At 49.8% G+C, this 14,941-nt stretch overlaps 1 protein-coding gene across 1 annotated transcript in view; it reads right to left on the bottom strand.

Moving 5' to 3' along the window:
• PARP12 (poly(ADP-ribose) polymerase family member 12) overlaps positions 1-10,923 on the bottom strand; it is a 44,747-nt gene extending 33,824 nt beyond the window's left edge. The window contains exons 1-4 of the mRNA XM_079931329.1: positions 9,752-10,923; positions 5,878-6,013; positions 2,834-3,134; positions 403-501 (exon numbers count right to left, since the gene is read on the bottom strand). Of these exons, the coding sequence (XP_079787455.1) occupies positions 403-501; positions 2,834-3,134; positions 5,878-6,013; positions 9,752-10,080 (865 nt within the window). The 5' untranslated portion in view covers positions 10,081-10,923. The remainder of the gene's footprint in view (positions 1-402; positions 502-2,833; positions 3,135-5,877; positions 6,014-9,751) is intronic.
• Positions 10,924-14,941: the final 4,018 nt, after the last annotated feature.

The raw sequence follows: 14,941 nt of genomic DNA on the forward strand, positions 1-14,941 counted from the left end.
CACAGGTGTCTCCTCCTGAGGGAGGGCATTCCTAGGTTCTAAGGTATCTCTGAGACTACAACCTCCCTCCATAAGGGACACTAGACTGGGCATCCAAGTGCCTTTGCAGGTCTCTGACCTCATGCTACGTTGACCAAGGGGCAACACTTGACACTCATTTGCTGCATGAACCAAACAGTCATGCTCCCCATCTATAGTTTGATCTTTAGAAACTCAAGTAATTCCTACCACCCTCAACTCCTCAACAAAATCACTGAAGTGCCACCAGCTCACAATTAAGATGGCCTGACCCTCTCTGGACGGCGGGGAGAGGACCTCGAGGGGTGGTGTCAGAGCAGAGCTCTGGGAACCAGAAGCAGTTATCCCGCCCACAAGTGGATGAAGGGGTTTCCCCTGACTCACCTTGAAAGGTACAACGTTTCCAGATATGGAACAAGCAAATCTGATCACTCTCCTCTTGGTTGGCAGTGTTTGGGGACACAGAACCTGCATCTCTTCTTTCTACAAAGAAACACTGCAAAGATGTATCACCGATGCTTCTGACACGGAGTTGGGGTAGTTCAAGGTACAAAGGAGAGAAAAAAGGATACATTCATCCCTCTGCACGAGGCAAAAGTGGGCAAGGCAACCTCACAAAATCTTATAAAGTTCTGGATGAAAGGACCCTCAGACATAAGGTGGGCCCTCTGCTTTTTAGGGAGGAATCAGGGAGCCCAAGGTCACAGGGCTGCTTGCCAAATCCAGGATGTCATTGTTGGGGGCTGGGGGTGAGTCTTTTCTCAACTCTGGCTGTGCACCCAATTCACTAGGAGACCTGTTTAAAAATAGAAGTGCCCGGCTCTACCTCAGATTGACTCAATCAGAAGCCTTCAACAGTGGAACCTGGGACACTTTTTTAATAGGGGGGAACCACTAACCAACACATTTTCCTTCTGTATCTACTGACGTGATGAGCCCAGAGAGCAAGTGAAGGCTGCATTTTATAAACTAGATTTGATTGCAAAAGCAAATACTTGTCAATGAACTATTAGAATCGGGTGCCAATACCAAGAAAAAAATAACAATAAACAGAAAGCCCACAATTCAAAATGAAACCTAATTTAGGTTAATTATAAAAATTGTAGGGACTTCCCTGGTGGCGCAGTGGTTAAGAATCCGCCTGCCAATGCGGGGCACACGGGCTGGAGCCCTGGTCCAGGAAGAGCCCACATGCTGCGGAGCAACTAAGCCCGTGCGCCACAACTCCTGAGCCTGCGCTCTAGGGCCTATGCGCCACAACTACTGAGCCCGCGAGCCACAACTACTGAAGCCCGTGTGCCTAGAGCCCATGCTCCACAACAAAAGAAGCCACCGTAATGAGCTCACACACAGCAGTGAAGACCCAACGCAGCCAAAAATAAATAAAAATAAATAATTTTTTTCAAATATTGTAATATAACAAGAGCGTGCAAGTGCTCTCAAAGTTTACCTTTACTAGAAGTGCTTCAATGAGCCATTACCTAATAATTACACTTCGGTGGGCCCCAACTGCCACCATATAAGCATATAAAACTCATTAGCAAACCCTCCCTATTTTGTTATTCATCTTCCCTGTTGTTTTATAGGCCCCTCAGACAGCCACAGGCTGCACCTTAAAACCCACACCTGTGGAGCCTTAGAGCTGGCCTTCCTCTCCCCCCAGGCGCAGGTATCCTCCCCTCCCTTTCTAACAAGGCCATAATCCAATTGACACTTTTAACAAACTATTTAAAGCAAAACCTGTTTGCTTCTAGGCTTCTTACTGTTGAAAGAAACTAACCAAAAATAATTGAAGAAAATGTAAAGAAAAAACATATGACAAGGACAACTTTCAAATATAAAAATCAGGTAAGATTAGAGTGATAAGTTTGTTTGCTGGTCATCCTGGCACTGGTATTTTAGGAAGTGTTCTATTAAAAATCCTAGATTATCACTACAGCTAACAAGTGGGGGGGAGCCACGGCTCACAGTCACTAAGGTATAAACAAGGCCCAGGACAGTGGCCAGCACATGGCCAGGACTCAAATTTGTTGAATGAGAAAATGGATCATCAGAATGGCCAGCCTACAGCAGATACTGTGAAAATCCAAAGGACACCAAGGCATCACAGCCTCCCTGAGGGACCATGGTATTCACATCCCAACCAACAGGTACTCAAGAAATGCTTATTAAATAAACAATCTCTGTTCAAAATCCCATTTGCCTGTCACTAAGCTTGATATTTCTCAAAAAAATTTTTTTAAAAAGTGTCCTGACAGATTCATCCATTCAACAAATGTCTCAGTGCCTACTGTGGTCGGCACTGTCTGGAGATGAGCGGTGAACAAAAATCTGCAGTGACGAAAAAGATCCATTCATGTCAAGAAGAAAGCTGAAATTAAAATATGCTTCATTCAAAAATAAGTAAGTAAATAAAATATGCTTCATTCACTCATTAAAAATATATATATATATAAACAGAATGCAACGCAAAGGATGGCCCCAGAGTTGTACAGCACGGCATTAACTCTGGGGTCCCTCACTGGAAAACAAGCTCTCCAGGGGGGCAGAGGGAAGACTGGATAGGGAGAAGCAGCATCTCCCATCTCTGTGCAGATGAGGCCCAGAGAGAATTCACCCACCCTCGACACCAGTCGGCATTTGTTTAGAATGTCTTGCTCATTCACAGCTCTGACTTCAACTCATCTTCACAGTCCCCACTGGCCAGGAGGGGATGGCCACCTGCATTTTACTAGAAGCAGCACAGACTTGCCCAAAGTTACACATGCCATTTAGCAGTCAGCTGGCATCCAGGAGCCCCAGCCCAGAGCCTTACCAGAAGTCCCCTGTGACACATAGGGAGAAGGCGGCACTCTGATGGAGGGAGAGCTCTTATTCTTGATGTCATGAGCATTTCTGTAAATGGAAGGCAGCCTGCTCACCAGCTCTGACCTCATGCCCAACTTCTCCAGTTTTTCCAGGTTCTCAGAATTAGAGAAATCATGGGATCTCTTACAGCCAGTGCCAAACTTGCATTCACCCTGTGAAAAATACTGGCAGATGTGGAGTTTGACACATTGCTTTTTAAAGGAACAAGAGCCATAGGGTCCATGTCCTTTGTTGTAATGAAGGCAGATCTGTTAACAGAGAAGGAAAAAAGACAGCAGCTTAGAAAGGCCTCACACAACACCACCTCCTTACTGAACCTACTACTACTTCCTACTAGAGGAAGAGGTTCCTCCAGAGACCTAGCCAAGGCTGCGATCCCATCGCGACACTGGTCGCACAGCTCTGAGAACACCCCTCACTCTAGATGGACGCCGCTAGCACATGCCCTTGGTAAATGGGACCCGGGGAGGACAGCGGACTGCTCAGAACAAGCCCCTCCGCCGGGAAAATCCAAAGTACATCCAGCTGATCAGAGCTGCTCCCTTCACATGAAACAACATTTTAATGTAACTCACACAGCAAACCTTACACTACTAACAAACCTTACACGCTACCTACCCCCTGCCCCCACTGATTCACCAACTCTCTCTAACCCAGGGCCCAGTTTCTCCCAACACTTTTTTTCTCCAATTCCAGGTCAAAGAGGCTCTGAGGGTTTAAAGTATCTTCAAGAAAGCCAAATACAGCCCTTTCATTTCCCAAGTGCAAAATGAGACTCAGAGAAGCTAACAGGCTTGCCCTGGGTCACACAGCTGTCTAACACACCTGGCACATACAGTACCTGCTGGACTGGGTTGTTGGTAAGGTGGGGCTTGAACTTGAATCAACTGTTCCTTTTCCTCTACATTCCACGTTCTTAGAGATGGGAACTAAACCAGAGACCACCAAGGGCCCACTCACTCAACTCACAGGCATTACACTGAACAGAGGGCTACAGAACCCAGGCCCAGATCAGCAGGGGGTCCCTTCTGGAAATGGAAGCCCCGAGGGAAAAGATCAGAGGGAGCTGGGCCCTAACCTTGATCCTGCCACTTACAAGCTGTCTGACCTTGGGCAGGCCACTCACCAGCTCTGAGATTCCGTTTTTTAATCCACCAAATGGGAATAATGCCACCTACATTGCTGGGCTATTGTGAGAATTAAATAAGAAATATACCAAGTGACTAATACAATGCCTGGAACACAGTGGGTGCTCAACTCATGGTGGCGGCCCCCAAATGGTCAACTGATAAGGGGGCTAGCCTGAGAGTAGCGGACCTGGCAGGAGAGCTGCCCTGGATCCGAGCTTTTGGTCACAGCCCCCACGTGTTGGCAACCGTGTCCTGAAGCACCCCACACACCCCAGGAGACAGAGGCTGCGCATTCCAGGCCGGTCACCTGCTGATTCAGTTCTCATACCACTAACAAGGTGATCACTCCAAAAAGTTAATGCCTACCCTCCCAACACAACCTCGCCCCAACTCCTGCCCGTGACACAGGAGGCTGTATGGCTAAGCCTCCACCTTCGCATTTCTCTCTCCCCTCCCCCTAAGTCCAGGTCGTGCCGACTTACACACTGTGCCCTGACCAGGTAGGCCCCCGTTCTCTGCCTCCCTCTTCCCACACCTTCATCCTTCACTCACCCTCCAGCACCCAGAGCAGGCACCATCTACTCCAGGGCACCTTCCCCAGTGCCCAAACTGTGCCCCCGAGACCAGAGCACTGACTCCTGCTAAAGCACCTACAACAGCACCTTGCTATCATCCGCTACTGTCCCACCCAGTAGCTGTGCCCCCCGGAAGAGCAGAAAGGGTCTCTCACCTCCTTACCACCAGTGCCTCGTCTGTAATGGATTGTCAATAAAGGTTAGGTGAATTAAATCTATACTAGTTTTCAAAAGGCAAAGGAAAACACTTAATACCTGTTATGTGCCAGTCGTTTGCTATGTAGCATCCTTCTCAAATGGGAGGTTCCAACTGAGTAATAAGGAAGCACTGTCATTAAAATATACCCATCTAATCCCTGTTGCCTCATCCAAGAAGCAGTGCCAGAGCATCCCACGGAACCTGTGCTGGCCACAGAACGACCACTCAGATCTGCCACAGAGCACAGGCAACTCTCGGCCCAGCTGCTGCCCTTTGCAGCCGCCCTCTTTACACAGAGGGAGCTCCCAAGGGCTGCTCTCAGCCAATGACCAGGCAGGTTGTTCTGGGGAGACACAGGATGCCAACCAACAGGGACTTTAGCTCAGAACTTTTCGCTGGCTGGGTAGAAGCTTCCTGAGAACTGCACTGCAGTCAGGGTCTCTTCCTACCGGGTCCCTTTCCTTCCCCTTCTCCTGCCACAGATGTCAGAGCACCAACACCATCTGAAGCCTTCCCCACCTTCTTCTGCTCCCTCCCCAATAAATCTCTCACACTTCCAATCCCACCTTGGTGTCCGCTTCTCTTAGGACTCAAGCTAGTCCATGACCATTGCAGTGAGCTTCAAAACAAGTGGGTGGTTACTGTCTGAAATGCAGTATGAGAATTCACATCAACCCAAGTTAGAAAACTTGCCCACAGACCTCCGGGGTCTGGTGGTACCTGCATTTTTCTAAGTCCTGCTAGACAGGGACGGGCCAGCTGGAATCTCTCACTCCCTCCGCTCTGTGTAACAACTGGCTGCAGCCACTGGCCAAATGGGCTCCCCCAACCTCACAGAAGCCCTGCAAAGGAGGTACCAGCCCAACTGACATAGAGGGAAAGGAGGCTTCAAGAGGGAGCAAGGTTGGCAAAGATCTCAGGGCTAAAAATCAGCAGAGCCAGGAGCTCAGTCCAGGTCTCCCTCCAGGCAGACCCCAGCGATCACAGTGCGGCCCTTGGCCTCTCTTCCGCCATGTCTTCCTGTCTCCCCACCTACTGGTCCCTCCCTCATCACTTACACTCAGGCCCACCCTCTCCTGGCACTCACCTCCGGCAAGAGCAAGGGGTCGTTCTGTAACAAGAGCACGGAGAGCTCGCTGAAGCTGAGGTGGTCCACGCCCTGAGTTTTCAGCACGCGCATGTTGTGTTCGGACGTCAAGTTGTGACCCTTCCTACAGTCCTTCCTGCAAAGAAGCAGGGCTAGGGTCACAGTTGAAACGTCTCCCCAAAACCCTTATGTTGAAGTCCTAACTCCCAGTACCTCAGAAGTGACTGTATTTGGAGTCTTTCAAAAAGGTGATTAAGTTAAAATGAGTTCACTGGGGGGCCTAATCCAATCTGACCGGCGTCCTTATAAGAAAAGGGGATCAGGACACAAAAGGAAGACCATGTAAAGACACAGGGAGAAGAAGGCATCTGCAAGCCAAGGTTGGTGTCAGGAGACACCAACCTGCTGACACCTTGAACTCTGACTTCCTAGCCTTGAAAACTGTGAGAAAATAAGTTTCTGTTGTTTAAGCCACCCAGTCTGTGGTACCTTGTTAAGGCAACCCAAGCAAACTAATACAGCTGGTAAAATCAACCTTTAAGAAAAATTTTCAGGAATAGTTCCTGACATTATTTAGAGGCACCAGAGAAAACCAGCATGTCTATGCCATGAAAAATCATAGTGCTTATTTACAAAGGAAGAGATGGTGCCTTGCAAGCACCTCTCAGCAGGTTTTTGATGAGAATGATGGAGCCATTCCCCCAGAGTCACAGCGTGCCAGTCTCTGGGCACTTACTGGCATTTAACATTGGCTGAATAAATGAGTGTGGATACAGGCGTGTACACACACACACACCACTGCTGAGGCCCAGCCCTTTTTTCTGCTCCCCTCCTGCATTCTTTTGATCAACAAGCCCCTCTTGAACACTCTCTGTGAGCCAGGCACTGGCACCACGCCCCAATGATCCAAAGATAAGCCTTCAAATGATCACCTGAGTCAACAGGACCCAGAAGAGTCAGGTAAATAGCATTTGCTTGACTCAAGACACTGCCATACCTATGATAAGCATCTCAAAAGAAAATTGAACCCCTGGATCTGCTCCCCCATCTTAGTAAAGGGCAACTTCCCTCTTCCACTGCACAGGCTGAAAACCTTGGAGTCATCCAACTCCTCTCCTTCTCTCTAGTGGAGACACAGACATTGAGATGACTCTAAAATGCTGTGGGAAATGCAAGGTCAGCTATGCGCAGGATGCATCAGCGCAGAGAGGGGGCACCTGAGCCTGACAGAAGTGGGGGAAGCAATCAAGGGATGGTGCCTGGAAGGTATAAAACCTGAGCCAAATACTTAGGGTTGAGAAACCAGGCACGGAGAGCAGGGAAGAACATTCTAGGCAGAGGGGCTTGGTAATTACGATGATGATGATGGCTACTAAAACTCATTGGGCATCTCCCACAAACCAAGGTTTGCCTAAATGTTTGGTTTCATTTTGCCTAAATGTTTAGGGTTTGCCTAAATGTTTCGTGAGTTAACTCGTACTGTCCTCAACAAGCCTATAAGGTGGGTAATACTATCCCATTTTGCAGATGAGGGAACTGAGGCTCAGATAAAAACTAATTTGCCCAAGATCACTCAGCGGGCAAGGAGCAGAGCCAGGGTAGAGACAAGGCAGGCTTGCCTTGGAGCTGGGCTCTGAACCACTGTGCTCACTGCCCCCTAAGCACAAGATGGAATTGGGGACCTGGGACCCTCCCCAACTGTCGCCAATGAACAAAAGCAGCAGTGATGATCTACTTCTGAGACAGCTGACCCTGTGGTTGAGGAAGACAAGTAATTTCGCAGGGAAAGTATAGAATGTGCAGCTGACCACACCCACTCTCCCTTATGCAACCCAGAAACAGCCAGAAAAGGAAGGTTCAACAAACTGTCCTGTGTAAACCACAAGGAAGAGGGAAAAAAGAAGAAAACTCCGGATCAACCAGGCCAGTAAATACCAGATTTCCAAGACAAATAAAATCTGACCCCAAATTTTGGGAATTAGCCTAATAGGGCTGCCATCTTTATTTTACCCACTACGGACATTAATAAGGCCCACCAGTGGTCCCCGTCATTAGGTCCCTCCATCCACCATTTACTGTGTCTGCCTTCCTCTCCAGGTGTGCCCTCCTTCCGCCCGCCCGGAGGTGCTGCCTCTCCACCAGCTCCCCCTGCGGGCCCGACTGCCCCAGGGCTCCCTCCACTCTCAGCCTCCACCCGGATCAAACCCACTCCTGGTGCTGCAGCCATGGCATACACTGCCCAGCAAGTCCCAAAACTAGCATCTCAGGGCCCTGGTGATCCTCCCAAGCTTCAGACCTGGATAGCTACCCCCTGGGCACACTTTGAAACAAAACCCTCTCCTGCTCTCTGTCAACAGTAAGAAAGGGAAGTCAGCTCTGTGTCAACACTAATAAAGAAAAATGAGTCATCGCCTCTTGGATCCTGTCACCACCCTCTCACCAACTCTCCCAAATTCCTCACACACACGTCCCTTCCTCTTCACGGTGCTTCCCAGGGATCACATCTCCCAGCTCCCCCTGCACCCAGGCAGAGTCATGAGACATCCTGTGGTGCAGGTGCCATGGACAGAAAGATAGCTACCATTCCAGACCCGGCCCATAAAAACCTCCCACCAGCTCTCTACTTTCCATCTCCTCCACCTGCTCCTCGGAACCTGATACCCAGATGGCCTTAGGAGCCATGGGGTGAGGAGGGCAGAGTCTAGGTCCGCCAGCCTGGGTCCCTAAATGACTGCGTACATCAAGGTCCCTACCCCATGCTGACTATTAAACCTTACCCTTAGACCTGATGTGAGCAACAAATAATGTCCACCATGTTACGGCAGAAAAAAGAAAAGAAACAAATTCTTCTAAATAACGGGGCTAGCTTCCAAACAGGTCTGCATCACATCCTCCTCTAAATAAGCACCGCGCCACTAAGATCTCTTCCTCAAACGCACACCTGATGGCTACCCGCCTGCCATTTGACGGGCCCCATCACCTTCAGGGTGAGGTCCAAATTCTTTAGCATTAACCTCATTAATCCACTCCACAAATCTCACTGAGCACCTGCCAGGCGCAGAGCACAGAGCTGAGGGCCGGAAAAGGCCAGCCAGGGCCAAGACAGAGGGGCCCCTGCTCTCCGAGTGTTCAGTTCTACTGAAGGAATGCGCGGCCATGACGGGCGCTATGAGAAAAGTAAACGGAACAATGTGATGGAGAGGAAGAAAAGTGATGCCTGAGTCCTGAACGATACAGCAGGCAAACCAGGAAAGGCGGTCCAGGAGAGCAGAGGTCACGAGATAGACTGGGAGTGTCCCAGGACCAGAAAGGCATCAACGGAGGGGACCAGGATGGAGGGCCGGCAGGGACCAGTTCCCTGAGGGGCGACGGTAAGGAGCTTGCATTTTATTCTAAATGCAGCAGAAGCCACTGCCTGCTTGTAAGCAAGGTTTCACAAGAGTCCGTCGGCTGCTGGGCACAGATCCCGCCTCTGCGTGGGCCCTCGCGGCCAGCTCTGGGGCCCGGGGCGCTCTGGAGCTCCGAGCAGAAGTCAGCCGCAGCCCCTTTCCTTCTGGAGCTCCCTCCCTCTTCCCTCGGCCAACGCCCTCCAGCCCCACCCCGGTACTGCCCCTGCCAGGGAGTCCCACCCCCTGCTGGGCTCTAAGTCGCTCTCCGAGACCGCAGGGGCCCAGAGGACACCGCTCGACGCGGAGTCCGGCGCACAGTTCCGGGTATTCAGTAAATGCTCGATAAATGTTCGCTGACGGGAATTCCGGGGAGAGGCCAGGGAACAGCCACCTCACTGTCGCCCCCGAATTTACGAAGGGCCACGACCGGGCTGGGAGCGAAGAGGCCGTCTCCCCTCGTCGGGCTCCGGGGCGCGGCGCCTTACCTGTCCCTCAGGATCTTGCACTTGCCGTAGAACACGAACCTGCAGAGGTGCAGCTGAGCGCAGAGCCCCACGCAGCTCGGCTTCGAGCCCTGGTACGCGCCGCACACGCGCAGCGGCGATACGGCCAGCACCAGACGCTCGACGGCCGCCGCGCCGTCCCCGGCCGCCCGCCGCGCCACCGCCAAGCGCCCGCGCTCCCGCAACAGCCGTTCCAGCACGTCCCCGCCGACGCTCGCCCGCAAGCGGCGCCGCAGCTCCTCCAGCTCCAAGGCGCCCCCGGCCGCGCACAGCGCCTGGGTCACCTCACGGAGGACGGCGTCGGGAGCCATGGCCGTCGAGCCTGGGACTGGAGGGGCGTGGGCGGTTCCCGCGAGGTGGAGACGCCGGCCGGAAATGAAACCGAAAGCTCCTCAGGGCCTGGGGGGAAACAGAATCCGGCCTCGCCACGCCCCCGGCCCGCAGCTGAGCGGGGCTCGTCGCCTTCCGGCCCCAGCACCCCCAGCGGCTCTAGGCCTCACGCCCTCCCCGTCGGAAGTCCGCAGCCGCTTCTTTGGCGTCCCGGGGATTCGTCGCCGGGTCCCTCAAAGTGGTGAAAGAATAAGAGTCACCACAGCCTTGGGGGCCGCGCTCGGCGTTCTCGAAGCGCCTTCGCCTGGACGAGGGGGGTGGGGCCGCCCGGGAGCGCGCGCCGCCCCCTCAGAGTCCGGCCTCGGGAAGTAGCGCGGCTAGCTGACCCCGCACCTTTGCCCCCGGCGCTAGGCGGCGCGGCAGGGAACGCCCACCTGCAAACGGCCGGGCTGCGTCGCGGAAGCCGAACTCTAGACGACGCTCAGGAAACTGGGAAGAGGAGCAGGGGCTTCGCCAGGGGAAAGCAATCACGCTGAATTGGAAAACGGGCTTAAGTGTTAGCCTTATTTTCAGTGCAGGCAGTGAATCCCTTATTTTAAACATGAAAGGGTATATCCTTTTAAAAATAAAAGCCGTTTCTCCCCACCCCTGCTGAGTGAAGATGGAATATTAAAGGCCATTGGGGGCACAGGGACCCTCACAAGCGTCGCTGATGGAAATGTGAAGTGTTAGAGCCCTTTGGGAAAGTAATCCCGGAATAGTTATTAAAATGTTTAATGGGGCTTCCCTGGTGGCGCAGTAGTTGGGAGTCCGCCTGCCGATGCAGGAGACACGGGTTCGTGCCCCGGCCCAGGAAAATCCCACATGCCGCGCGCGGAGCGGCTGGGCCCGTGAGCCATGGCCGCTGAGCCTGCGCGTCCGGAGCCTGCGCGTCCGGAGCCTGCGCTCCGCAATGGGAGAGGCCACAGCAGTGAGAGGCCCGCGTACCGCAAATATAAATAAATTAATTAATTAACATGTTTAATGTGCGTCACCTTTGACCCAGAAATCTTTCTTCTGAGAATCTTCTAGAAGTCAAAGGAACGGTAAAGAAGTTATGTATAAAAGCGTTTGTGTGGAGGGGGAAGGGTTCTGGGAGCAACGCGGTTGATCGTTGTCCAGACTGTTAACACAGCTCGAACCAGCGTGCATTGAATCTCTGCCTATTGACCTAGAGAGACATCCACGATGTGTTGTTAAGTGAAAAAAGAAAGCTGTATAAAAATGTTTAGGGCTTTCCCGGTGGCGCAATGAGTTGGGGGTCCGCCTGCTGATGCGGGGGACGCGGGTTCGTACCTCGGTCTGGGAGGATCCCGCGTGCCGCGGAGCGGCTGGGCCCGTGAGCCATGGCCGCTGGGCCTGCGCGTCCGGAGCCTGTGCTCAGCGGCGGGGGAGGCCACTGCGGTAAGAGGCCCGCGTACCGCAAAAAAAAAAAAAAAAGTTTAAATCGATAGCAAGAAGAGAATCCCATTTGTGTGTGAATGTGGCGGGATATTTTTGAATGGGCGTTGAGACAGCTGAGGAAGGACCCAGTGCTGTTGGCACTGACACTGGTTGTAGAGAGTACGCAGTAGGAGGTACAGGGAAAGTGGGAAAGGAAAGTTGAGGGGCGGAAGAATTGTGGGGGAAAGATACAGTATTACATTAACTTAAAATGAACATAAAATTCCATTTATAGTATTACTACGAAAGTGCAAAAATCTATTAAGTGTATGGATCAAGAGTAGATAGTAACACAGACAAATAAAAATGAATTAATTAGGGGATGGGATGAGGGACAATTTTTCTCTTGGATTTTAATTGTTCTTTTAATTCTTTTAAAACAATTATTTTTATACAGCAGGTTCTTATTAGTTATCTATTTTATACGTATTAGTGTGTACATGTCAATCCCTATCTCCCAGTTCAGTTCATTCCCCCCCTCCCCCCGCCTTGGTGTCAGTACGTTTGTTCTCTCCATCTCTGTCTCTGTTTCTGCCTTGCAAACCGGTTTATCTGTACCATTTTTCTAGATTCCACATATATGTGTTAATATACAATATTTGTTTTTCTCTTTCTGACTTACTTCACTCTGTATGACAGTCTCTAGGTTCATCCACGTCTCTACAAATGACCCAATTTCATTCCTCTTTATGGCTGAGTAATATTCCACTGTATATATGTGCCACATCTTCTTTATCCATTCATCTGTTGATGGACACTTAGGTTGCTTCCATGTCCTGGCTATTGTAAATAGTGCTGCAATGAACACTGGGGTGCATGTGTCTTTTTGAATTATGTTTATCTCTGGGTATATACCCAGTGGTGGGATTGCTGGGTAAATTTTTTTAACTGTGTAAAAAATTATTAATAAAATTTTATTTTTAACTTTTATTTATTTATTTATTTTTGGCCACACCACGAGGCTTGTGGGATCTTAGTTCCTGGAACAGGGATTGAACCTGGGCCCCACCCTCCATGAAAGCACTGAGTCCTAACCATTGGACCGCCAGGGAATTCCCTTAACTTTTAAATTTTAATTGTGGTTTTAGTATTGTTTTGTAATAAAAATAACATGTTTTAAAAAAGAAAGGAAGGATGATGCTATTATCCGAAAACTGGGTTCGTTTCTTGGTTGGGTGTTGAGCCAAAAGATACAACCAAGCCAAAGATCGACTGGGAGAAGGAAGGATTTATTACCTGCAGCAAGTAAGGAGAACACGGGAGAGCTTTCGCAAAGCACTGTCTCCCCAAACAGCAAAATTGGGGAAGTTTTAAGCTAAGGGTAAGTGCATGTTCATGAAAGGGCTTGAGCAGAAGTCAGCATAGAATTGGGGCCAAGTTGACAGAGCCCAAGCTTTAGTTAATTGAAGTCATGAGGTTCAGAAAAGTCAACAGTATCATCCCTTAGGTTCCAGTTTATCTGGTGGTTGAGCACCTGAGGGGGGTTTAAATTCTGCAAAACAGCTCAAGTAAGTGCTTCAGACTAGTCTTTACCATTGAAACAGAACTGGGAGTCTTTACAACTGATTTGTTATCTTTGCTCTTGTTACTTCTCTTGCCTAATGACAGTTCGTTCTTTTGTTCCCTTAAGACCATAATTACTGAGACCTGTTCAAGGGCAAGCATTGTGTCCAGGCCTAGATCTCAAAATGGCTTAGGCCTAAAATGGTTTCTCTCGTGTCAAGAAAGCCATGCCATGGGACTTCCCTTGCAGTCCAGTGGTTAAGACTCCACACTCCCAGTGCAGCAGGCATGGGTTCAATCCCTGTTCGGGGAACTGAGATCCCGTATGCCACACGGTGTGGCCAAAAAAAAAAAAAGAAAGCCATGCCTGGTTTTCTTTCTCCAGGGATACCCTACCTTATCTGCTTACAATATAGCAATGGAGGCATAGATTGTAATGATGCCTACAAATCCAGGAAGGCTAAGGACTGCCACCAGTCACTAGAAGCTAGGAAGAGGCAAGGAAGGATTCTTTGGAGCCTTCAGAGGAAGCACAGCCCAGCCGACATCTTGATTTCAGATTCTAGCCTCCAGAACTGTGAGAGAATAGATTTCTGTTGTGTTAAGCCCAGTTTGTGGTAATTCGTTCTTGCAGCCCGGGAAACTAATTCAGGCTTCTATTTTCCAAGTGAGATGTGAAGAAGGATTCTCCGCTGCAAGTGGGGCTAGAGTGGAGACCAGGGAGGGAGAAGATGTAAGCCCGGGATCGTAGCTTGTTTCAGAGAATGGAAGAGCAAGTTTCCCACAAAAACACAGGCGTGCTAGACAATATTAAGTCCCATGTAAGTCTGAGGATCATAAATTTAAACTTAAACCAGTCAACCTGGTTATGCGATTGGTTTTTTTTCCAGCAGAGATTAGTTGCTTCTGAGTTGCAGGGAAGTTGGGTTCAACTTGGATTGGGCTTTTACCTTTTGAGAACAACTTGGAGGGAGATCAGGACAAGTTGTAGAAGGCCTTTGCAAAGGGGATATTGTCTTAATAGATCATGGAAACCAATCTGGGTTGGAAGGAGAGCGAAGGTGAAGGGAGTGTAAGAGATAGTGGGAAAGATCAGGGGTTGGACATCCAAGTTAGACCAAAAAAACCATTGCAGGAATGAAAACCTGGGGGAATACATGACACGTGATAAAGACAATAAATAAATAAAGACAATAATACAAATTATACAAATGACAGTGAAGACACAGAAGGTAAAAGAGTTGGGAGGATAGAAGATGGTGAGTGGTGACTTGAAACATAGTAGAGACTTGCTTATGAGGCAATTAAATCCTTTTATAGGGACTGAGCCTGTTTTGAAAGGTCCTTCTACTGTTTGTGGGAAGTAGCAGTCACCGTGGGCAAACCTCAGTTGTTCTGGGAACAGTCACTGCGTGACCCCTCTTTAGTGTGTATCATGGGGAAGTGGGAGTCTCATTGTCTGAGCAACCGTATAACAGGACTTTGTTGTTGTGCGGCTTGACAACACTGCCCTCCCAATACCCTGCCTTACACAGAGCTGGTCTCTGGGTAGGAGGGGAGTACACAGCAATCCCTTCCCTGATCATCACCCTGCCCAGGAGTTAAAGCACAGCAAGCAGCACCCATGAAGGGTCCTGCCTCAAAGCTCTGAAAATACTGCTCCGTGGAATTCAGTAACTCCTTCAGGAAGCACGTCTTCCTTTCCTTTTGGTAGGAAAAAAAAAAAAAAATCCTTTCTTAACCTAATTAATCTGTTTTGTAGTTCTACACAATAACCATTAGTATAATCTGTATTTTCAAATCAAGTCACACCTATATACAGTAAAGTTTGCAAAGCATTACCATAAAGTTTTGTTT

The sequence above is a fragment of the Stenella coeruleoalba genome (genome assembly GCF_951394435.1).
Source record: "Stenella coeruleoalba genome assembly, chromosome: 9".
Lineage (NCBI taxonomy): Eukaryota > Metazoa > Chordata > Mammalia > Artiodactyla > Delphinidae > Stenella > Stenella coeruleoalba.